This window comes from Ranitomeya imitator, chromosome 1 (genome assembly GCF_032444005.1).
Source record: "Ranitomeya imitator isolate aRanImi1 chromosome 1, aRanImi1.pri, whole genome shotgun sequence".
NCBI lineage: Eukaryota > Metazoa > Chordata > Amphibia > Anura > Dendrobatidae > Ranitomeya > Ranitomeya imitator.
The window spans coordinates 583683761-583709515 of NC_091282.1; the positions used below are offsets into that span (position 1 = coordinate 583683761).

At 44.3% G+C, this 25755-nt stretch overlaps 1 protein-coding gene across 8 annotated transcripts in view; it reads left to right on the plus strand.

Annotated features, from left to right (window-relative positions):
• LOC138680452 (scaffold attachment factor B2-like) overlaps positions 1-25755 on the plus strand; it is a 702355-nt gene that overhangs the window by 653021 nt on the left and 23579 nt on the right. For 2 of the 8 annotated variants that reach the window (XR_011321619.1, XM_069767879.1), the window contains one exon: positions 18370-18413. The exons of the other annotated variants lie outside the window; for them this stretch is intronic. Coding sequence is in view for 1 of the 2 variants with exons in the window: in XM_069767879.1 (XP_069623980.1) it covers positions 18370-18379 (10 nt within the window). In the remaining variant the exon portion in view is untranslated. The remainder of the gene's footprint in view (positions 1-18369; positions 18414-25755) is intronic. 8 annotated transcript variants of the gene reach the window in all.

A 25755-nucleotide genomic window follows, 5' to 3' on the forward strand; every position in this document is an offset into this window, starting at 1 on the left:
TTGCAATACAGCCACAAAACATTAAAGGGCATCAGACAGTTCATGTAGCAGATAGGCTTCTCTGCTGTATATTACAATCCCCTTGTCCGGGGTTACCTCTCAGGAGTTCCACTCCTCACACTGACTTCACGTCAGTCCCAGGTCCTCAACACAGACCGTCCAGGTCTACGGTCTCCAGGTGCTTCCAGGACGACTCCACTCCCAGGAGCCTCCAACACCGACCGTCCAGGTCTACGATCTCCAGGTGCTTCCAGGACGACTCCACTCCCAGGAGCCTCCAACACCGACCGTCCAGGACCTTGCACAGTAACCTCACAGGCACCATTCAGATCCAAACACAGGAACCATGTGACCCACACCCTGGTCACATTACATACCTGTAACCACTCCCCTGGGTGGGAGTGTGGGTGTGTGGCTAGTTTGTCCCGCCCATCTCACATAACTAGCCCTGCCAAACCTCCCATGACTTATTATACAACATGCAACTATAGGACTACAGGTCCCAGAACACCACATCGCTTCAGGCTGGCAGCGCAGAGTATCCTCCTCTGCGACACACATACCGGCCATCTACAATTCTGCTGGACTTTGTCTCATCACAACTATGCCTCCAAGTGCATCTTGAAGTGCACACGCAGCACCCCCTGGCTGTAACATTGGTCACTGCACCACAACGGGTAATTAAAACAGGTAGTCTGTGCTGAGGGGGACAGCAAGACTGACTTTTGTTTGCGCATAGGAAGGACACTCTGGGTTCAAAAGAATCCTGCTGAGAATGTTCCAGCCATTATATCTCCATTGTCCAGATATGAATATTGGTGTTTGGACTGATCCAATCTTTATAGGATTTATATTTTCGCCATTGTAGCAAGGGATGGACATGACTCCATTACCTCAAATCACTGTAGGGCCGCCACTAGAATCCGTCAAACTTTAAAGTGAACCTGCCACCAGGTTTGGTTGAGTCACAGCCACCACCTTTCAGGGCTTATATACAGCAATCTATAATGCTATATATCTGTCCCCAACCCAGACCTGCAAGAGAAGAAAAATAACTTTATTATATATATATTATTAACTTTTGTTATACTCACTTGGGGAGGGGGAGCGGTCCAGTCCGATGAACCTCCTGCTTGCTTCATGTGGATGACGCGTCCCCGTGTCATCCGCACAGGCTCCCCGCGTCATCCAGGCTCCCCAGAATCGCGCTCCTGCGCAGGCGCTGGGCCTATCTGACCTTTCCCGGCGACTGCGCACTGCAGTGCTTTGCTCTGCCCTCGGCAGGGCAGAAAGGTACGCCTGTGCAGGTGCGATTCCGGGGAGCCTGTGTGGATGACTCATATTACAATCTCCTGTCACATGAGGTCATCAGCAGGAGAGGTGTGAGTGTAACATAGTCAGAAAAAGCGGAAACTGTGTTTGTCATTGTTATCCTGGGAAGACATGGTTTGCAGTGGAAGTGTCTATTTTCCAAATCAGGAGTTCTAAGCACTGAGCCATTTTTGTACTAGGTTTAGGAACTTTTGCTTAACCCTTTTTATTATATGTAATTGTATATATTGTATTGTTCACGTTCTGGATCATCTTAATATATACTTATCTTGTAATGTCTTCACATTCTGTTCCGTCCAGATCCCAGAATTCCAAGCGGCGGAAGTTCACTGACCTCCATATTGGGACACCCAAGTGCTGGGTGTCTCAATATGGAAACTGCTGGTGGTACCAGCCTCTTGCGCGGTACCACCATCGGAACACCGTTGCAACACACAAGCACACTGTATACACCATACGCACCACACACACTGTATGCGCCATACGCACCACACACGAACTGTATGCGCCATACGCACCACACACACACTGTATACACCATACACACCACACACACACTGTATACACCATATGCACCCCACACTGAATACACCGTACTCAGCCTCTTGCGTGGTACCACCAGCGGAACACCGTCAAGAACACACGGCCACCGGAATCAGCCAAATAATTCTCTGACCGCCGCCATCTTTGTACAGGAGGAACGCATGCGCAGTTTTAATGTGACCGCCGCTATCTGTCTGCACAATGATGGCAGCGGTCTGATTTATGGAGCCAGTGCGAATTCCGTGCAGGCGCAGTGAATCATTCGTCTGATCCCGGCGGCAGATGTGCAACATGTCTACAAGCAGAGGAAGCAAGTCACATTCATTAACCCCTTAGCGACCGCCGATACGCCTTTTAACGGTGGCCGCTAAGGGTACTTAAACCACAGCTCCGTTAATTAACGGCGCTGTGGAAAAAGTGAATGGCTCCCCCCAGAGTCAGATTTTCTCCGGGGTCTCGGCTGCCGGGGGTAGCCGAGACCCCAGAGAACATGATTCGGGGTTTTTTTTACCGACCCCGCATTTGCGATCGCCGGTAATTAACCGTTTACCGGCGATCGCAAAAAAAAAAAATACGATCTTTTTAATTTCTCTGTCCTCCGATGTGATCGCACATCAGAGGACAGAGAAAGGGGGTCCCAGATAGCCCCCCGATACTCACCTATCTCCCCCGGTGCTTCTCGTGGCTCCCGGTGGGCGCCGCCATCTTCAAAATGGCGGGCGCAGTGCGCACGCCGGCCGGCCCCGGGAGAATCTTTGGGGTCTCGGCTGCTGGGGGTAGCCGAGACCCCAAAGAGCATGATTGGGGTCGATTTTACCGACCCCTGTTTTGCGATCGCCGGTAATTAACTGTTTACCGGCGACCGCAAAAAAAAAAAAATCAAAGTGTAATTCTCTGTCCTCTGATGTGATCGCACATCAGAGGACTGAGAAATAGGGGGATTCGGGGACCCTATTATACTTACCGGTGTCCCTGGGTCCTCCTGCTGCTCCTCCTGGCCGCCGGCATCTTCTGGACAAAAGAAAATGGCGGGCGCATGCGCAGTGCGCCCGCCATCTGTCTCCATCTGCCGGCCGGCGGGAGAAGAGCAGTTGGGGCTAAAATTAGGGCTAGGGTTAGGGCTAGGGTTAAATTTAGGGTTAGGGTTGGGGCTAAATTTAGGGATAGGGCTAAATTTAGGGTTAGGGTTGGGGCTAAATTTAGGGTTAGGGTTGGGGCTAAATTTAGGGTTAGGGTTGGGGCTAAATTTAGGGTTAGAGTTGGGGCTAAATTCAGGGTTAGGCTTCTTTCACACATACGTCGGTACGGGGCCGTCGCAATGCATCGGCCCGACATACCGACGCACGTTGTGAAAATTGTGCACAACGTGGGCAGCGGATGTAGTTTTTCAACGCATCCGCTGCCCAATCTATGTCCTGGGGAGGAGGGGGCGGAGTTACGGCCACGCATGCGCGGTCAGAAATGGCGGATGCGACGTACAAAAAAAGTTACATTGAACTTTTTTTGTGCTGACGGTCCGCCAAAACACTGATCCAGTGCACGACGGACGCGACGTGTGGCCATCCGTCACGTTCCGTCGGCAATACAAGTCTATGGGCAAAAAACGCATCCCGCGGGCATATTTGCAGGATCCGTTTCTTGTCCAAAACGACGGATTGCGACGGATGGCAAACGACACAAGTGTGAAAGTAGCCTTAGGGTTAGGGTTGGGGCTAAAGTTAGGGCTGGGGTTGGGGCTAAGGTTAGGGTTAGAGTTGGGATTAGGGTTAGGGTTTGGATTAGGGTTGGGATTAGGGTTAGGGTTGGCGTTAGGGTTAGGTTTGGGATTAGGGTTAAGGTTAGGGTTGTGATTGGGGGTGTATTGGGATTAGGGTTAGGTTTGAGGTTAGGGTTGAGATTAGGATTAGGGGTGTGTTGGATTTAGGGTTATGGTTAGGGTTGACATTAGGGTTGTTTTGGGGTAAGGGTTGTGATTATCTTTAGGGTTAGTGATTAGGATTATGGATCAGGTTGGGATTAGGGTTAGGGGTGTGTTGGGGTTAGGGTTGGAGCTAGAATTGGGGGGTTTCCACTGTTTAGGTACATCAGGGGGTCTCCAAACACGACAGCCAATTTTGCGCTCAAAAAGTCAAATGGTGCTCCCTCCCTTCTGAGCTCTGCCGTGCGCCCAAACAGTGGGTTACCCCCACATATGGGGCATCAGCGTACTCGGGATAAATTGGACAACAACTTCTGGGGTCCAATTTCTCCTGTTACCCTTGTGAAAATAAAAACTTGGGGGCTACAAAATCTTTTTTGTGGAAAAAAAAAAATATTTTTTATTTTCATGACTCTGCATTATAAACTTCTTGGGCATTCAAATTTCTCACCACACATCTATATAAGTTCCTTGGGGGGTCTAGTTTCCAAAACGGGGTCACTTGTGGGGGGTTACTACTGGTTAGGTACATCAGGGGCTCTGCAAACGCAACATAACGCCCGCAGACCATTCTATCAAAGTCTGCATTCCAAAACGGCGCTCCTTCCGAGCTCTGCCGTGCGCCCAAACAGTGGTTTACCTCCACATATGGGGTACCAGCATACTCAGGACAAATTGGACAACAACTTTTGGGGTCCAATTTCTCTTGTTACCCTTGTGAAAATAAAAACTTGGGGGCTAAAAAATATTTTTTGTGGAAAAAAAAATATTTTTTATTTTCACGACTCTGCATTCTAAACTTCTGTGAAGCACTTGGGCATTCAAAGTTCTCACCACACATCTAGATAAGTTCCATGGGGGGTCTAGTTTCCAAAATGGGGTCACTTGTGGGGGATTTCTACTGTTTAGGCACATCAGGGGCTCTCCAAACGCGACATGGCGTCCGATCTCAATTCCAGACAATTCTACATTGAAAAAGTAAAACGGCACTCCTTCTCTTCCAAGCTCTGCGGTGCGCCCAAACATTGGTTTACCCCCACATATTGGGTATCGACGTACTCAGGAGAAATCGCACAACAACTTTTATGGTCTAATTTCTCCTGTTACCCTTGTGAAAATAAAAATTTGGGGGCAAAAAGATCATTTTTGTAGAAAAAATGCGATTTTTTATTTTCACGGCTCTACGTTATAAACTTCTGTGAAGCACATGGGGGTTCAATGTGCTCACCACACATCTAGATAATTCCTTAAGGGGTCTAGTTTCCAAAATGGTGTCACTTGTGGGGGGTTTCCACTGTTTAGGCACACCAGGGGCTCTGCAAACGCAACATGGCGTCCGATCTCAATTCCAGACAATTCTACATTGAAAAAGTAAAACGGCACTCCTTCCCTTCCAAGCTCTGCGGTGCGCCCAAACAGTGGTTTACCCTCACATATGGGGTATCGACGTATTCAGGAGAAATCGCACAACAACTTTTGTGGTCTAATTTCTCCTCTTACCCTTGTGAAAATAAGAATTTGTGGGCGAAAAGATCATTTTTGTGTAAACAAAAGCGATTTTTTATTTTCACGGCTCTACGTTATAAACTTCCGTGAAGCACTTGGGGGTTCAATGTGCTCACCACACATCTAGATAAGTTCCTTAAGGGGTCTAGTTTCCAAAATGGTGTCACTTGTGGGGAGTTTCCACTGTTTAGGTACATCAGGGGCTCTCCAAACGCGACATGGCGTCCAATCTCAATTCCAGCCAATTCTGCATTGAAAAAGTCAAACGGCGCTCCTTCACTTCCAAGTTCTGCGGTGCACCTAAAAAGTGGTTTACCCCCACATATGGAGTATTGGCGTATTCAGGAGAAATTGCATAACATTTATGGTTACATTTCTGTTTTTACACATGTGAAAATAAAAAAATGGTTCTGAATTAATATGTTTGCAAAAAAAAGTTAAATGTTCATTTTTTCCTTCCACATTGTTTCAGTTCCTGTGAAGCACGTAAAGGGTTAATAAACTTCTTGAATGTGGTTTTGAGAACCTTGAGGGGTGTAGTTTTTAGAATGGTGTCACACTTCGTTATTTTCTATTATATAGACCCCTCAAAATGACTTCAAATGTGATGTGGTCCGTAAAAAAAAAATGGTGTTGTAAAAATGAGAAATTGCTGGTCAACTTTTAACCCTAATAACTCCCTAACAAAAAAAAAATTTGGTTCCAAAATTGTGCTGATGTAAAGTAGACATGTGGGAAATGTTATTTATTAACTATTTTTCGTGACATATCTCTCTGATTTAAGGGCATAAAAATACAAAGTTTGAAAATTGCAAAATTTTAAAAATTTTCGCCATATTTCCATTTTTTTCATAAATAATCGCAAGTAATATCGAAGAAATGTTACCACTAACATGAAGTACAATATGTCACGAAAAAACAATCTCAGAATCAGCGGGATCCGTTGAAGCATTCCAGAGTTATAACCTTATAAAGTGACAGTGGTCAAAATTGTAAAAATTGGCTCGGTCATTAAGTACCAAATTGGCTCTGTCACTAAGGGGTTAAAGAGGTTTTCCTACGAACGAAAGTTCCACCACATCTCCTGGGGGAGGATACAAAATATAATACTGACATTACATCAGCGGATCACAGAGGATTTCTTTTCAGGTAAAATATTTCAATGACTATTTTTAAAGGGAACCTGTCACCCCGTTTTTTCGATATGAGATAAAAATATAGTTCAATAGGGCCTGAGCTCTGCTTTACATTAGTACCTTTATTATCCCCCGATTCCCCACCTTTGCCGAAAAAATACCTTCGTAATATCGCCGTTTTGTCTGTCAATCACCCCTGTCCGATGGGCGGGGCCTAATCCCCGATTCTCCCCCACCTCCGGCCTTTCACTACGAATCTTCTTCCCGGCGTTATATTCGGCGCCTGCGCATTAAAGTGTCATCTCGCGCCTGCAGAGTATGCTTTGCCCAACTGTGGGCAAAGCATAAACCACTTTACTGCGCATGCGCCGGCTTTTGACGCGAACCTCTGTACCCCGGAAGTCTGGATATGCAAATTGTGTTGTCCTGGACAGCGGTAAACTTTTCCCATCCAGGACATAATGCCGTAACCCACTGCTAGCGTAAGTATTGTGACCATTTTGCCTATCTATCTGTTAATCCTTCTGATTCCTTCTATCTAATTATCTATCTCATCTATCTTAGAGCAGAGAACATACACCCTACAACATACACCATGCACCCTATACCATGCACCCTATACCATGCACCCTATACCATGCACCCTTCACCATGCACCCTTCACCATGCACCCTTCACCATGCACCCTTCACCATGCACCCTTCACCATGCACCCTATTCCATGCACCCTATACCATGCACCCTATACCACATTCGACATGCCACATGCGACATGCCACATTCGGCATGCGACATGCCACATTCGACATGCCACATTCGACATGCCACATTCGACATGCCACATTCGACATGCCACATTCGACATGCCACATTCGACATGCCACATTCGACATGCCACATTCGACATGCCACATTCGACATGCCACATTCGACATACCACATGCAACGTACAGTACGTACGTGCTCACCATCACCTTGTCACCTTGATCCCCCGAAGCCAGTGTCACCAGTAAAAAATAAAAAAATAAACAAACACTATACTCCCTGATCCGCAGAAATCCAATTAAAACGAGCGTTCCTTGACGATCTCCCTTGGAGAGCAGCAGCATCAGCTGATGTGACCACTCTCCAGGGGCTCCAGGAATGCAATGATGGAAGGTATCCTTCCACAATGTATTCCCCACAATGCATTCCTACGCCCCTGTGAGAAAATAGTCCCTAGTCTCACTTCTGGCACTGCTGTGTGGGAAAAATCCCAGGCAGCTTTGCCATAAAGTGAGACTCTGAACTAAAGTAACCTCAGTGATACACAGCAGGAGCCATTGTCTCCTGTCAGTGTGTCACTGGAGGTCTATAGAGCAGTGACATCACCTGATGTCACTGTTCTATAGGGGCTAAGTGCCGGAATTGGCGCATCTTACATTGCGCCATTTCTGGGGGGGCTGGTATTAGTAGCTGGGGGAGGGGGCAATATCCATGGCCCCTCTCTAGGCTATGAATATTGGCCCGCAGCTGTCTGCGTAGCCTTTCTGGCTATAAAATATAGTGGGACCCCACGTCATTTTTGGGGGGAGGGGTCCCCCTATTTAACTAGCCAGTAAAGGCTATGCAGACAGCTGCGGGCTGATATTCAGAGCCTCGGAGGGGCCATGGGTGTTAACCTCTTCCCAGGCTACCAATATTGGCCCCCAGCTGTCTGCTTTCCCCCTCTGGCGCAGAAAATTGTGCGGGAGCCCACGCCATTTTTTTCCTTTTTTTTTTTTATTAAATTAAACGTTCATTAATAAACATCGGCCTTGCTATTATATATCTATATATAATCTATCTATAGATATGTTTATAGATAGATATATCTATAGATACATAGATATATCTATCCGTATCTGCGTGTCTACGGCCCAGATTGCCGGTGCTTTGGACGGAGCGGAAAACCCGCGCCGCCCCCTTCTGTACGCGCGGTGATTCTGGATGTGTTCATTGCACACATCCGGAATCTCTGCACCCCATTCATAGGGCCCTGGGATTTACCTTGCGGCGAAGGAGCGTCGCCGCAGGGTACACAGGCATGCTGCATTCTAAAGACGCGCCCCATGTCTGTAAACACAGGGCCGCCAGATGCGTGTTTGCACCATAGTGGAGACGTGGATTTCATAAAATCCCCTCCACTATGCTGTAACATCTGGATGGTGCGGGTTGAATGCTGCAGTTGTACGCAGCATTCAATCTGCTGCTAATCCGGATGTAATCCGGTCCGTGGAAACATACCCTACGCTATCCATACATCTATCTGTGTGTAATGAAGTGTGGGTTGGACAAATGTAAAAGAGGAGGTTGGACAATAATGACATCACAAATCATTTTTTTTGTTGTTCAATAATACATCTTTATTTGGCTTTCAAAAACGCATCAAAACCGCACAAAAACACATCAAAAATGCAGCTGCGTTTTCTGCCAGGAGATGCTGATTTTGTGCAGAAAATTCTGCACCCAAATCTGCAACCTGTGCACACAGCCCAATAGTAGAACTTTATTTAGCTTTCAAAAACACATACAAAAAAAGCACCAAAAACGTTTTTTTGACAGGTTTTGATGCGTTTTTTGGTGCTGTTTTTTGTATGCGTTTTTGAAAGCTAAATAAAGATCTACTATTGGGCTGAGTGCACACGTTGCAGATTTCTGCGTTTTCTGCTAAGAGCTGCTTATTTAGTGCAGAAAAATCTGCATGCAAATCTGCAACGTGTGCACATACCCTAAATCCGCAGCTCTTGGCAGAAAATGCAGGTGCGTTTTTTTATGCGTTTTTGAAAGCTAAATAAAGATTTACTATTGAACAACAACAACAAAATTGAGATGTCATTTCTTGTCCAACCTCCTCTATTAGGCCGGGTTCACATTGCGTCTTTGGCGTCCGTTAGACGGATTACGTTTCACCGCGGCATAAACGCGGTGTAACGTAGTCCGTTACGACCGCCATTGACTGCAATGTCTGATGCATCGCTAGCGCACGCCCATTGTGGGCGTGTGCCGGGATGTGCCGTCATTGAGTGACGGACCAGGAGACGCGGGCTGCAGCGTTTCCGGGTCCGTCACTGCTAGTGCAGATAGAGCTAGCAGATGCTCTATCTGCGCTAGCGATGTGCCAAAGTCGGCACTTTGCGTTCCAGCAGCCCGTTTAACATATGTGTTGTACGGGCTGCTGTAACGCAGTGTGAACCTGGCCTTACATTTGTCCAACCCACACTCCATTACACACAGATAGATAGAAGGAATGAGATAAATAGATAGATGATAGATAGAAGGAATGAGCTAGATAGATAATCTATAGATAGAAGGAATGTGCTAGATAGATAATATCTATCGATCTATCTATAGATCTGTCTGTCATCTGTGTCTCATTCCTTTTACCGTATATACTCGAGTATAAGCCGAGATTTTCAGCCTAAATTTTTGGGCTAAAAGTGCTCCTCTCGGCTTATACTCGAGTCACGGTGGGCGGCAGGGTTGGCAGGTGAGGGGGAGAGGGCGCTGAGGCATACTCACCTGTTGTGAATTCTGTGGCCATGCTCCCTCCTGTGGTCGTGAGTGGTACTTCGGCTGGTTCTGTCTATGAGCTTCCTTTGGTGGATGAGAGTGGTACTGCGGCTTCTGAGTTTCCTTCCTCAGGTGATGAGGTTAAGTCGTTAGGTGCTGCTCTATTTAACTCCACCTAGTGCTTTGATCCTGGCCTCCAGTCAATGTTCCAGTATTGGTCTTGCTTTCTCCTGGATCGTTCCTGTGGCCTGTCTATCCTGCATAAGCTAAGTTTTGCTTGTGTTATTTTTGTTTGCTATTTTTTCTGTCGAGCTTGCTATATTGGTTTTTCTTGCTTGCTGGAGCTCTGGGACGCAGAGGGAGCACCTCCGTACCGTTAGTCGGTGCGGAGGGTCTTTTTGCCCCCTCTGCGTGGTTGTAGGGTTTTGTGTTGACCGCAAAGCAATCTTTCCTATCTTCGGTCTGTTCAGTAAGTTGGGCCTCACTTTGCTAAATCTATTTCATCTCTGCGTTTGTATTTTCATCTCAACTCAGTCATTATATGTGGGGGGTTGCCTTTTCCTTTGGGGTATTTCTCTGAGGCAAGGTAGGCTTATTTTTCTTTCTTAGAGCTAACTAGTTTCTCAGGCTGTGCTCGAGGCGCATAGGTCTGGTCAGGAGCGCTCCACGGCTACCTTTAGTGTGGTTGGATAGGATTAGGGATTGCGGTCAGCAGAGTTCCCACGTCTCAGAGCTCGTCCTATGTTTTTGGTAATTGTCAGGTCACTTTGTGGTGCAGCACGGTGGCGCAGTGGTTAGCACAGCAGCCTTGCAGCGCTGGGGTCCTGGGTTCTAATCTCACCCAGGACATCATCTGCAAAGAGTTTGTATGTTCTCTCCGTGTTTGCGTGGGTTTCCTCCGGGCACTCCGGTTTCCTCCCACATTCCAAAGACATACTGATAGGGATTCTAGATTGTGAGCCCCATCGGGGACAGTGATGATAATGTGTGCAAAACTGTAAAGCGCTGCGGAATATGTTAGCGCTATATAAAAATAAAGATTATTATAAAAATAAAGATTATTATTTGTGTGCTCTGAACTACAAGGTCCATTGTGGTTCTGAATCACCTGTTCATAACACTCACCTAGTCCTGACGCTGCCCCTGCCTGTCACACTGTCTCCGGGTGCCGCAGCTCTTCCTGTCAGCGGTCACGTGGGACCGCTCATTAGAGAAATGAATATGGACTCCACTCCCATAGGGGTGGAGCCACATATTCATTCCTCTGAGCGGTGCCAGTGACCGCTGACGGCAAGAGCTGTGGCACCCGGAGACAGTGTGACAGGCAGGGGCAGCGGCAGGACTAGGTGAGTATTTTATATTCACTGTCCGCGTTCCACACGCCGGGCGTCGTGCCATCTTCCCGGCGCCGCTCTGTCTTCCTGGCGTCTCTGCGCTCTGACTGTGCAGGTCAGAGGGCGTGATGACGCATATAGTGTGCGCGGCGCCCTCTGCCTGAACAGTCAGTGCAGAGAGACGCCGGAACGAGACGCTGGGAGCTGCAATCAAGAGAGGTGAGTATGGCTTTTTTTTTTTTTATTATTATTATTATTGCAGCAGCAATGGCAGAGCTTTATAAAGAGCATATATGGGGCAAGAATGAACGGTGCACAGCTTTATAAGGAGCATATATGGGGCAAGAATGAACGGTGCACAGCTTTATAAGGAGCATATATGGGGCAAGAATGAACGGTGCACAGCTTTATAAGGAGCATATATGGGGCAAGAATGAACGGTGCAGAGCACTATATGGCACAGATATGGGGCAAGAATGAATGGTGCAGAGCACTATATGGCACAGATATGGGGCAATAATGAACGGTGCAGAGCACTATATGGCAGAGCTATGGGGCAAGAATGAACGGTGCAGAGCACTATATGGCACAGCTATGGGGCAAGAATGAACGGTGCAGAGCACTATATGGCACAGCTATGGGGCAATGATGAACGGTGCAGCACACTATATGGCACACCTTTCTATGGTACATCTATGGGGCAATAATGAACGGTGCAGAGCACTATATGGCACAGCTATGGGGCCATAATGAACGGTGCAGAGCACTATATGGCACAGCTATGGGGCAAGAATGAACGGTGCAGAGCACTATATGGCACAGCTATGGGGCAAGAATGAACGGTGCAGAGCACTATATGGCAGAGCTATGGGGCAAGAATGAACGGTGCAGAGCACTATATGGCACAGCTATGGGGCAAGAATGAACGGTGCAGAGCACTATATGGCACAGATATGGGGCAAAAATGAACTGTGCAGAGCACTATATGGCACAGCGATGGGGCAATAATGAACGGTGCAGAGCACTATATGGCACAGCTATGGGGCAATAATGAACGGTGCAGAGCACTATATGGCACAGCTATGGGGCAATAATGAACGGTGCAGAGCACTATATGGCACAGCTATGGGGCAATGATGAACGGTGCAGAGCACTATATGGCACAGCTATGGGGCAATGATGAACGGTGCAGCGCATTATATGGCACACCTTTCTATGGTACATCTATGGGGCAATAATGAACGGTGCAGAGCACTATATGGCACAGCTATGGGGCCATAATGATTGACATGGAGCATCTATTTTTATTTTTGAAATTCACCGGTAGCTGCTGCATTTTCCACCCTAGGCTTATACTCGAGTCAATAAGTTTTCCCAGTTTTTTGTGGCAAAATTAGGGGGGTCAGCTTATACTCGGGTCGGCTTATACTCGAGTATATACGGTAACTATCCTCTATAGATCTATCTATCTAGCTCATTCCTTCTATTTATCTGTCTCGCATTCCTTCTATCTATATCTATCTATCCAGTTTCTTCTGTCTATCTATCCCATTCCTTCTATCTATCTAGCTCATTCCTGCTATCTATATATCTATCTATCTAGCTCATTCCTTCTATCTATCTCTCATTCCTTCTATCTATCCTATCTATCCAATACCTTCTATCTATCCCATTCCTTCTATCTATCCAATTCCTTCTATCTATCCCATTCCTTCTATCTACCTCATTCCTCTATCTATAGATCTATCTAGCTCATTCCTTCTATCTATCTCTCATTCCTTCTATCTATCCTATCTCTATCCAATTCCTTCTATCTATCCCACTCATTCTATCTATATCATCCCTGCTATCTATCCTATCTCTTATTCCTTCTATTCTATCGATAGATAGAAGGAATTAGATAGATGGAAGGAATTAGATAGATATATAGATAGAAGGAATTGGATAGATAAAATAGATAGAAGGAATGATATAGATGACAGATCTATAGATAGATGATATCTATAGATCTACAATCATGACCAAAAGTATTGACACCCCTGCAATTCTGTCAGATAATACTCATTTTCTTCCTGAAAATGATGTGCAAACACAAATTATTATTATATGGGAAACCACTGGGTAAATCTGACAGGGAGAAGGACTTGGGGATCCTAGTTAATGATAAACTTACCTGGAGCAGCCAGTGCCAGGCAGCAGCTGCCAAGGCAAACAGGATCATGGGGTGCATTAAAAGAGGTCTGGATACACATGATGAGAGCATTATACTGCCTCTGTACAAATCCCTAGTTAGACCGCACATGGAGTACTGTGTCCAGTTTTGGGCACCGGTGCTCAGGAAGGATATAATGGAACTAGAGAGAGTACAAAGGAGGGCAACAAAATTAATAAAGGGGATGGGAGAACTACAATACCCAGATAGATTAGCGAAATTAGGATTATTTAGTCTAGAAAAAAGACGAGTGAGGGGCGATCTAATAACCATGTATAAGTATATAAGGGGACAATACAAATATCTCGCTGAGGATCTGTTTATACCAAGGAAGGTGACGGGCACAAGGGGGCATTCTTTGCGTCTGGAGGAGAGAAGGTTTTTCCACCAACATAGAAGAGGATTCTTTACTGTTAGGGCAGTGAGAATCTGGAATTGCTTGCCTGAGGAGGTGGTGATGGCGAACTCAGTCGAGGGGTTCAAGAGAGGCCTGGATGTCTTCCTGGAGCAGAACAATATTGTATCATACAATTAGGTTCTGTAGAAGGACGTAGATCTGGGGATTTATTATGATGGAATATAGGCTGAACTGGATGGACAAATGTCTTTTTTCGGCCTTACTAACTATGTTACTATGTTACTATTTGGTATTATCTTCATTTAATTTGTCTTAAATGAAAAAAACACAAAAAGTATTGTCCTAAAGCCAAATTGGATTTAATTCCACACCAAACATAAAAAAGGGGGTGGACAAAACTATTGGCACTGTTCTAAAAATCATGTGATGCTTCTCTAATTTGTGTAATTAACAGCACCTGTAACTTACATGTGGCACCTAACAGGTGCTGGCAATAAGTAAATCACACTTGCAGCCAGTTGACATGGATTAAAACAATCATATATAATAGACCTGGCCTATTAGATTGACTCTTCCCATAATTATAAACCAAACCAATACAGAGAATCTAGGAAGCGAATGTCAAAAGTACATAAAACCAAAATTTTATTAAGTAAATACACAAAGGAAAATTACCAAGCATGACATATACAAAGGGTAAAAAATATAAATATATACTGTCCTCAACGAGATACACATGCAATATTAGACTGCAGATACAGAGCCATGCACAGCACCCCAATTAAGTCTCCATAAATAATATAGTAAAAAGCACAAAAGAAGGTAAAAAACTGGCGGCTAACTAGATACAGTACTGACAGCGGATCATAAACAGTTCATACCAAAAAGGGACACAATAAGTGGTGATAACTATCACTTAAATATACTGAATAAAGACCTATTTGATGCTATGGTAGATGTACCAGAAAAAGTGCAAGCAGTGCTTTGTAAACTACTACACATAGCAGCCATTACAGTTTATCAGTGCCAGAACCAGCCTGTGCTAAATGGGTGGATATCCACAACATGTTTACATGAATCAATAAGGAGTATGGATGCAATAGATAACCTGCATGTGCAGTCCTGAGAGCCCTAACGCACGTTTCGCGTATTGCTTCTTCCGGGGGAGTGTATGTCTATGTTTGGTAATTTTCCTTTGTGTATTTACTTAATAAAATTTTGGTTTTATGTACTTTTGACATTCGCTTCCTAGATTCTCTGTATTGGTTTGACATGGATTAAAGTTGACTTAACCTCTGTCCTGTGTCCTTGTGTGTACCACATTGGGCATGGAGAAAAGAAAGAAGACCAAAGAACTGTCTGAGGACTTAAGAAGCCAAATTGTGAGGAAGCATGAGCAATCTCAAGGCTACAAGTTCATCTCCAAAGACCTGAATGTTCCTGTGTCTACCGTGCGCAGTGTCATCAAGAAGTTTAAAGCCCATGGCACTGTGGTTAACCTCCCTAGATGTGGACGGAAAAGAAAAATTGACAAGAGATTTCAACGCAAGATTGTGCGGATGTTGGATAAAGAACCTCGACTAACATCCAAACAAGTTCAAGCTGCCCTGCAGTCCGAGGGTACAACAGTGTCAACCCGTACTATCCGTCTGCATCTGAATGAAAAGGGACTGTATAGTAGGAGACCCAGGAAGACCCCACTTCTTACCCCGAGACATAAAAAAGCCTGGCTGCAGTTTGCCAAAACTTACCTGAAAAAGCCTAAAACATTTTGGAAGAATGTTCTCTGGTCAGATGAGACAAAAGTAGAGCTTTTTGGACAAAGGCATCAACATAGAGTTTACAGGAGAAAAAAACATTCAAAGAAAAGAACACGGTCCCTACAGTCAAACATGGCGGAGGTTCCCTGATGTTTTGGGGTTGCTTTGCTGTCTCTCGCACTGGACTGCTTGACCGTCTGCATGGCATATGAAGTCTGAAGACTACCAACAAATTTTGCAGCATATTATAGGGCCCAGTGTGAGAAAGATGAGTCTCCCTCAGAGGTCATGGGTCTTCCAGCAGGACAATGACCCAAAACACACTTCAAAAAGCACTAGAAAATGGTTTGAGAGAAAGCACTGGAGACTTCTAAGGTGGCCAGCAATGAGTCCAGACCTGAATCCCATAGAACACCTGTGGAGAGATCTAAAAATGGCAGTTTGGAGAAGGCACCCTTCAAATATCAGGGACCTGGAGCAGTTTGCCAAAGAAGAATGGTCTAAAATTCCAGCAGAGCATTGTAAGAAACTCATTGATGGTTACCGGAAGAGGTTGGTCGCAGTTATTGTGGCTAAAGGTTGTGCAACCAAGTATTAGGCTGAGGGTGCCAATACTTTTGTCTGGCCCATTTTTGGAGTTTTGTGTGAAATGATCAATTTTTTGCTTCATTCTCTTTTGTGTTTTTTCATTTAAGACCAATTTAAATGAAGATAATAATACCAAAGAATTTGTTTGCAATCATTTTCAGGAAGAAACTGTGTATTATCTGACAGAATTGCAGGGGTGTCAATACTTTTGGCCATGACTGTATGTTCTAGATCTATCTAGATATCTGTCTCGTTCCTTCTATGGATTTTATCTTTCCAATTCCTTCTATCTATTAAACCTATCATCTATCTCATTCCTTCTATCGATAGATGGATAGATAGGAATTAGATAGATATATGGAAGGAATGGGATAGATAGAAGGAATTGGATATATATAGATATAATAGATAAAAGGAATGAGATAGATAGAATGAATGAGAGATAGATATATCTATGCATAGATGTAGATAGATATATGGATAGTTAGGTTGCTTTCACACATCAGTTTTTTTCCGTCAGGCAGGATCCGGCGAATTTTTGAAAAAACGGATTTGAAAAAACAAACACGGATCACTTGCATCAATTATTTACTATTTGTAAATAATTGATGCAAGTGATCCATGTTTGTTTTTTTGTTTTTTTTTTAAAGAGAGAGAACGGAAAAATGCATGAAAAACCAGATTGGTAGGCCGGATTCATCATTTCACATAATAGTTTCGTACGTTTTTCGCCGGATCCGTAGCTATGCGTTTTTTCGCCGGACAGAAAAACCGTTGTTCTGTACATTTTCTCCGTCCGCCGGAAACAGCTTTCCTGACGGAGCCGGCAAAAAACTGATGAAACGTGTGGCCATCATGTGCAATCTGGCGCTAATACAACTCTGAGAAAAAACGGATCCGGCGGAAAAAAAGGATTTGTTTTTTTCAAAACTCACCGGATTGTGCCTGACGGCAAAAACCTGATGTGTGAAAGTAGCCATATAGATATATGGATAGATAGATAAATCTATAGATACATAGATATATCTTTAAATATATCTAGCCATAGTTATATCTATAGATATATCCATAGTTATATCTATAGATATATAATCGCAAGGCCAGTGTTGATTAATGAACATTAAAAAAAGGGAAAAAAATGGCGTGGGCTCCCGCGCAATTTTCTGCGCCAGAGGGGGAAAGCCGACGGCCGGGGGCCAATTTTTGTAGCCTGCGAAGGGGTTAATACCCATGGCCCCTCCCACGCTATGAATATCAGCCCCCAGCTGTCTGCATAGCCTTTGTTGGCTAGTAAAATAGGAGTACCCCCCGAAAAAAATGACGTGGGGTCCCCCTATATTTTAATAGCCAGAAAGGCGTGTTACGCAGACAGCTGAGGGCTGATATTCATAGCCTAGAGAGGGGCCATGGATATTGTCCCCCCCCCGCCCCCCGTCTACTAATACCAGCCCCCAGCCGCCCCAGAAATGGCGCATCTGTGTTATTCCGGCACTTAGCCCCTATCTTCCCACTCTCCTGTAGCAGTGGGATATGGGGTAATAAGGGGTTAATGCCACCTTTGTATTGTAAGGTGACGTTAGGCCCGGTTAATAATGGAGAGGCGTCAATAAGACACCTATCCATTACTAATCCTATAGTGGTGAAAGAGTTAAAAATAAAAAATAAAAAAAAATGACACAGCCAGAAAAAAGTATTTTATTATTCTTAATTTAACCATACTTACCATACACGAGCGCCTGCAAAAAAGTAAAATAAATAAACCGTATACTTTCCGCCGTAGTCCAATTAATAACGAGTGTCCCACGACAATCTCCCCCATAGAACAGTGACATCGGGTGATGTCACCGCTCTATAGACCTCCAGTGACACACTGACACTTTACTTTAGTTCAGAGTCTCACTTTCTGGCAAAGCTGCCTGGGATTTTTCCTACACAGCAGTGCCAGAAGTGAGACTAGGGACTATTTTCTCACAGGGGTGTAGGGATACATTGTGGAAGGATACCTTCCAGCATTGTATTCCTGGAGCCCCTGGAGAGCGGTCACATCAGCTGATGCTGCTACTCTCCACGGGAGATAGTCAAGGGACACTCGTTTGAATTAGATTTCTGCAGATCAGGGAGTATACTGTTTGTTTATTATTTTATTATTAGTTACGGGTGACTCTGGCTTTGGGGATCAAGGTCACAAGGTGATGGTGAGTATGTACTCTGTTTAATGTACTGTATGTATGTACTGCATGCATGTTATGTACGTTATATGTTCAGTATGTATGTACAGTATGTTGTATGTAGCATGTTGCATGGGGTATGTCTCATGTAGTATGTGGCATGGTGCATGTGGTATGTCGCATGTATTATGCTGCATGTGGTATGTTGCATGTGGTATTTTGCATGATGCATGTGGTATGTCGCATGTGGTATGTTGCATGTCACATGTACTATGTCGCATGTGGTATGTTGAATGTCACGTGGTATGCCACATGTATTATGTTGCATGTCGCATGTACTATGTCGCATTAGGTATGTCGCATGTGGTATGCCACACGTGGTATGTGACACGTGGTATATCGTAGGATGTATATTGTAGGGTGTATGTTGTATATACTCAGCTCTTAGGCTAGTTTCACACTGTGTATATTGTAGGGTGTATGTTGTGTATATACTCAGCTCTTAGGCTAGTTTCACACTATCGGTTTGACGAGCTGCGAAGGGCTGCAGACTTACTACGTGAAGCCCCGCCTGTGCCTCCGCCGCTAGCTCCGCCCACTTAAGCATTCAGCCTGCGTACCTATCTTTAACATTAGGTACACAGGTCGTGTGGATGTATGCGGATACTTCCGCATGCGTCGTATTGACGATGCTGAGAAAAAAATAAATTGCAGCCAGCTGCGTCCTACGCTCGTCGCCGCATCATCAAAACGACGCATGCGGAGGCATCCGCATACATCCGCACGACCTGCGTACCTGATGTTAAAGATAGGCACGCAGGCCGCATGCAGAAGTAAGCGGAGCTAGCGGCGGAGGTGCGGCCGTGGGCGGGGCTTCACGGAGGAAGTCCGCAGCTCCTCAAAACGGTAGTGTGAAACTAGCCTTAGATAGATGAGATAGATAAATAGATAGAAAGAGGTTATCAGAAAGTTAGAAGGAATAACATAGAGTGAGATAGATAGATGTAAAGAAATAGAGAGATAGATAGATTAGCGAAATTGACAAAATACTTACGCTGTCAGTGGGTTACGGCGTTATGTCCTGGACGGGAAAAGTTTTCCGGCGTCCAGGACAACACACTTTGCATATAAAGACTTCGGGAGCACAGAGCATAGGGTCAAAGGCCGCCACATGCGCAGTAATGATTTCATGCTTTGCCCACAGTTGGTCAAAGCATACTGCGCATGCGCTAGAGGCTAATGCAATGCACAACCGCCAAAAATGAGAGCGATCTGTGCTATTCACAGATCGAGTTACGTCTGAGATGCCAATGAGTGGGGGGAGAGACTGATTAGGCCACGCCCATCGGACCGGATCGGGGTGATTGACAGCCGAAAACGGCGAGATTACGAAGTTATTTTCTCGGCAAAGGTGGGGAATCGGGGGATGTGAAAGGTACTATTGTAAACAGGGTGGATTTGATTTAAATCTAACTGATTTAAATCACGATTTAGATCATGATTTAAATCACTAGTCAGTAAGGCTTGATTTAAATCAGTGATTTAAATCAAAGTTTCTACCTAAACTAGTTCTTGCTACTTTAACATGCAAGTAGATGAAGATTTTTAGAATCACTTTTTATATTACTTTTTTCTCCCCAGTTTAATGGGTTAATCATTCATATTTGGACACCACTGTTCTGTTGTACTTAGGAAGGAGAAAAATAATCCTGACCTTAATAACAATTTAAATAGATTTATTCAACTGAAACAATAACAACATTACAGCATAAGTTATTTGCTTAAACAAACATCCATGTTTGTTAACTAATTTGGCTAAACAAAATCTATATATATTATAAGAAACTTAAGGTACCTTCACACATAACGATATTGTTAACGATATCGTTGCTTTTTGTGACATAGCAACGATATCGTTAATGAAATCGTTGTGTGACAGCGACCAACGATCAGGCCCCTGCTGGGAGATCGTTGGTCGCTGAATAAAGTCCAGAACTTTATTTCGTCGCTGGACTCATGCTGACATCGCTGGATCGGCGTGTGTGACACCGATCCAGCGATGTCTTCACTGGTAACCAGGGTAAACATCGGGTAACTAAGCGCAGGGCCGCGCTTAGTAACCCGATGTTTACCCTGGTTACCATCCTAAAAGTAAAAAAAAACAAACACTACATACTTACCTACAGCCGTCTGTCCTCCAGCGCTGTGCTCTGCACTCCTCCTGTACTGGCTGTGAGCGTCGGTCAGCCGGAAAGCAGAGCGGTGACGTCACCGCTCTGCTTTCCGGCCACTGTGCTCAAAGCCAGTACAGGAGGAGTGCAGAGCACAGCGCTGGAGGACAGACGGCTGTAGGTAAGTATGTAGTGTTTGTTTTTTTTTACTTTTAGGATGGTAACCAGGGTAAACATCGGGTTACTAAGCGCGGCCCTGCGCTTAGTAACCCGATGTTTACCCTGGTTACCGGCACCGTTGGTCACTGGAGAGCGGTCTGTGTGACAGCTCTCCAGCAACCAAACAGCGACGCTGCAGCGATCCGGATCGTTGTCGGTATCGCTGCAGCGTCGCTTAATGTGAAGGGGCCTTTAGACTGTCAGCCCAGCCGACACATGAAAAACTTAAATACTACTGTCCCTGCTGTCCTCTGTAGCTCACTTGTCGTCATCTTCATCATCATCTTCTTTGTTCCTATTCATAATCTGGAAAAGAAAAACAAGCTTTCCTGCGTTATTGGGTCCCAACCGATTTCTCAATTTAGAATGAATGAGTCCAAAGGAAGAGAATATTCTTTCAACGCCTGCAGAAGAAGCTACTGCTGTTAAAAGTGAAATCATTACTTGAACAGTCTCTAAATCCAAGCGCTTAAGTGACTTCCACCAGTTTACTGGTGTGACCTTCCTTAAAATATCTTCAGCAAACTTATATTTCTTGAATGGTTCCCCCTTAGCTCTGAAGTTTATTATAGTTGGCATTAAAGATGGATGATTGCTGGATACCCATGTCATAGCTAACTCCTCTTCCTCAGCACTTAGGTTTTGACCCTGATATTGGATATTGACAATATTTGCCAAAAAATGAGCTGGAGTCAGTGCTTGTCCCATTCGTTTGTTTACTGCTTGTAATTTAATTCTGTCCATGTGTAGTTCTGTTTTTAAGTGTTCACTCAGTTCCTTCCAAATTTCAACAGCATCCGCAATAAAACAGCTATTTTTCTGTATTTTGTTTAAAGCTTGAGAGATTGGTTTCAGGAAGCTCAGCATATGTTCAACATTTCTCTTAAGCCCAATGTTGAGGATTTTGGCCGTGACAGTGCCATCTATTTTATCTCGATTTTCTTCACAAAGTGTCATCAGAATAGGCCAATTTTTGATATACTGCTCAAAACGGTCCACCACAGAGTTCCATCTAACATCTTGTGGGAGCGTTGGCTTGTTCCACCCATCCTTTTCAGAGCTGCTGCAGCAAAATGATTATTACGGAAGTATTTAGCAATTTCAACAACATTAGCCTTTATTTCTGGAACACTTAAGTCTTTGGCTAAGAGATGCAGCAAATGAGCACTGCAACCATATGTTATTAGCAGCTTTGTATTCCCTCCCTGCTCTTCTAAATCTCTTCTCATCTTGGATACGTTTGCAGCATTGTCAGTGACCAAACTGCGTACTAGACATTTGAATTTTTGTTCACATGTCGTTATAGCTTTTACTGCCACTTCTTGTAAGTATTCTGCTGTGTGTGCATTTCCTGACGTATCAGTTGTTTGTGCAAGGAAGACTTTAACTTCTTCTGTTATACAAGCACATACAATAGGATCATTGTGGACATTACTCCACCCATCAATACTTAGGTTAACAATTTTACCCTCCAGAGCTGTTGCACATTGCTCCATTTCTCTGTCATACACTTGATCCAGCAGTTTCCCTGCAACATCAGCTCTGCTGGGTGGACTGTATCCTGGTCTCAGTGACTGAACCATATTAATGAAATGTGGGTTCTCAGTCAGACAGAAAGAAGAGTTCATTGCATAAATAAACTGGGCAATTTTTTCATCAATCAACTCTTTTTCTAATCTGCTAGTTCTTATCACAAACCTATCTATGGTGGTTCCAGGAGGTAAAGGTTTTTTCTTCCTTTTGGGTGATGGTGATATGTGGCTGTGGGTGTCTGATGATGATGCTGCTGCTAATGAAACACTATCTTGGATGGATAACTCTGAAACTGTAGAACAGGATGATGGTGATCTTGGAGGTGGATAGTTTCCAGAATCCATGAATTCCCCTAAACGAAAAGTCAATGCTGTTATTTTATTGTTTATACAATTTCTGCTTATTGTACACAACACATCACTGCCCCTGCCCCAAAAGGAATATTTGTTTTTCTTCATAACTCTACCAAATGACAGTAACATGCAATAATAAATATAATTTTTTTCACACATGACAGTTCAGTCTTTAGAAATAGGATTCATTAAATTTTTAGCAACCTGAAGATCCTGCCTGTTCAGAAGTGTTTCTTTGGTCATCTTCATCACCGCACTTCTCATGATGTTGCCTCATTCGCGCCACCAGGCCTTGCATCTCTTTGTTGCATCGTTTGCATTTTGCACGCATGCCTGCCTTACCGATAGGCGAAGGAGCTTCATTAAAATATTCCCAAACTGGGTCTCTTTTACGGCCTGCTGCCATTATAAGGAAAGAATGTAATAAACCTCAGATCGTACACACAAACAGATCCAGACTTGTCTGTCTGTGGCTATGCTGCAGTATTGTGCTCAAAGTTTCACTTTCATTTTCTTGTCTGCTTGCCCTTTCTCCTCCTCACACTTAGATTCACATTCTTCTTGTGTTGTGCAGATCTATTCCACTCCAAACAATTAGAATCATATTGTCTAACTTCTTGGACTTGGCACTGAAGGGGTTGATTCTGTATTCATTGGTTTGTAGAACAATAGGATAAAGGTCTTTTTCTCAACTCTGTTCATGTTGAAACATTTTTACCGTGAAGAAGAGACTGGGACCTCTGCGGAGTCAAATTCAGTTTTGAGAACTGCGTAAGTAAAGCGAGCGTCTGTGATAATATATGAGAGAAACTGCCCACTAATCCTACAGAAACCTCTGGAAGAGCATGGCATTGTGAATGTTACACATATACAGCCTTTATTCTACTGAGTTAAACAACTCAGCTTTATCTCATGATGGAAGAACCTTTGGATGGTAAAATATTTAACTCAAAAAGCAGTTTATTGAAAAAAATCCAATTTAAATAAAAAAAATCCGATTTTTTTTTTTTTTTTTTTAAAACATTGATTTTTATCCACCCTGAATGTAAAACAGATCTCAGGCCATATTGGGCTATATTTTTATCTCCTATCGAAAAAACGGGGTGACAGGTTCCCTTTAAATAGTATTTTACCTCACAAAATGTATCTTCTGTGATCTCCTGCTGTAATGTCAGTATTGCCTTTTGCTTCCTCCCCTGCCCAAGAGCTGTGATACAGCACAGTGGTGGAGAGAGAGCAGACAAGGGAGGAGAGCACATGGGGTACACAGATCAAAGAAGAGATGACATGAGCAGAAGACATGCAGATGGGGAGAGAAAGCACACGAGGGGGGGGGACAGCTCAAACGGGACAGCACATGAGGCGAGAACATAGCAAGGAAGGAGAGAGACAGCAGACAAAGGGGATAGCACATAGGGTAGACAGGTCAGAGAAGAAAGCACAGATGGGAGAAGTCAGCACATAGGGAAAGATAGAGTGGATAGGTGGGTGAGCACATGGGGGTAGAGATTCTCAACTCTGCAAAGCCTGCCCCCATCGTGACATTACCGCCCTCCTGATGCGATTGCATCGGACCTCCATCTAGTGTGTGCGTGTGTGTGTGTATATACAGTTAGGGCCAGAAATATTTGGACAGTGACACAAGTTTTGTTATTTTAGCTGTTTACAAAAACATGTTCAGAAATACAATTATATATATAATATGGGCTGAAAGTGCACACTCCCAGCTGCAATATGATAGTTTCCACATCCAAATCGGAGAAAGGGTTTAGGAATCATAGCTCTGTAATGCATAGCGTCCTCTTTTTCAAGGGACCAAAAGTAATTGGACAATGGACTCTAAGGGCTGCAATTAACTCTGAAGGCGTCTCCCTCGTTAACCTGTAATCAATGAAGTAGTTAAAAGGTGTCAGGGGTGGATTCCAGGTGTGTGGTTTTGCATTTGGAAGCTGTTGCTGTGAGCAGACAACATGCGGTCAAAGGAACTCTCAATTGAGGTGAAGCAGAACATCCTGAGGCTGAAAAAAAAGAAAAAATCCATCAGAGAGATAGCAGACATGCTTGGAGTAGCAAAATCAACAGTTGGGTACATTCTGAGAAAAAAGGAATTGACTGGTGAGCTTGGGAACTCAAAAAGGCCTGGGCGTCCACGGATGACAACAGTGGTGGATGATCGCCGCATACTTAATTTGGTGAAGAAGAACCCGTTCACAACATCAACTGAAGTCCAGAACACTCTCAGTGAAGTAGGTGTATCTGTCTCTAAGTCAACAGTAAAGAGAAGACTCCATGACCGTAAATACAAAGGGTTTACATCTAGATGCAAACCATTCATCAATACCAAAAATAGACAGGCCAGAGTTAAATTTGCAGAAAAACACCTCAAGAAGCCAGCTCAGTTCTGGAAAAGTATTCTATGGACATATGAGACAAAGATCAACCTGTACCAGAATGATGGGAAGAAAAAAGTTTGGAGAAGAAAGGGAACGGCACATGATCCAAGGCACACCACATCCTCTGTAAAACATGGTGGAGGCAACGTGATGGCATGGGCATGCATGGCTTTCAATGGCACTGGGTCACTTGTGTTTATTGATGACATAAGAGCAGACAAGAGTAGCCGGATGAATTCTGAAGTGTACCGGGATATACTTTCAGCCCAGATTCAGCCAAATGCTGCAAAGTTGATTGGACAGCGCTTCATAGTACAGATGGACAATGACCCCAAGCATACAGCCAAAGCTACCCAGGAGTTCATGAGTGCCAAAAAGTGGAACATTCTGCAATGGCCAAGTCAATCTCCAGATCTAAACCCAATTGAGCATGCATTTCACTTGCTCAAATCCAGACTTAAGATGGAAAGACCCACAAACAAGCAAGACTTGAAGGCTGCGGCTGTAAAGGCCTGGCAAAGCATTAAGAAGGAGGAAACCCAGCGTTTGGTGATGTCCATGGGTTCCAGACTTAAGGCAGTGATTGCCTCCAAAGGATTTGCAACAAAATATTGAAAATAAAAATATTTTGTTTGGGTTATGTTTATTTGTCCAATTACTTTTGACCTCCTAAAATGTGGAGTGTTTGTAAAGAAATGTG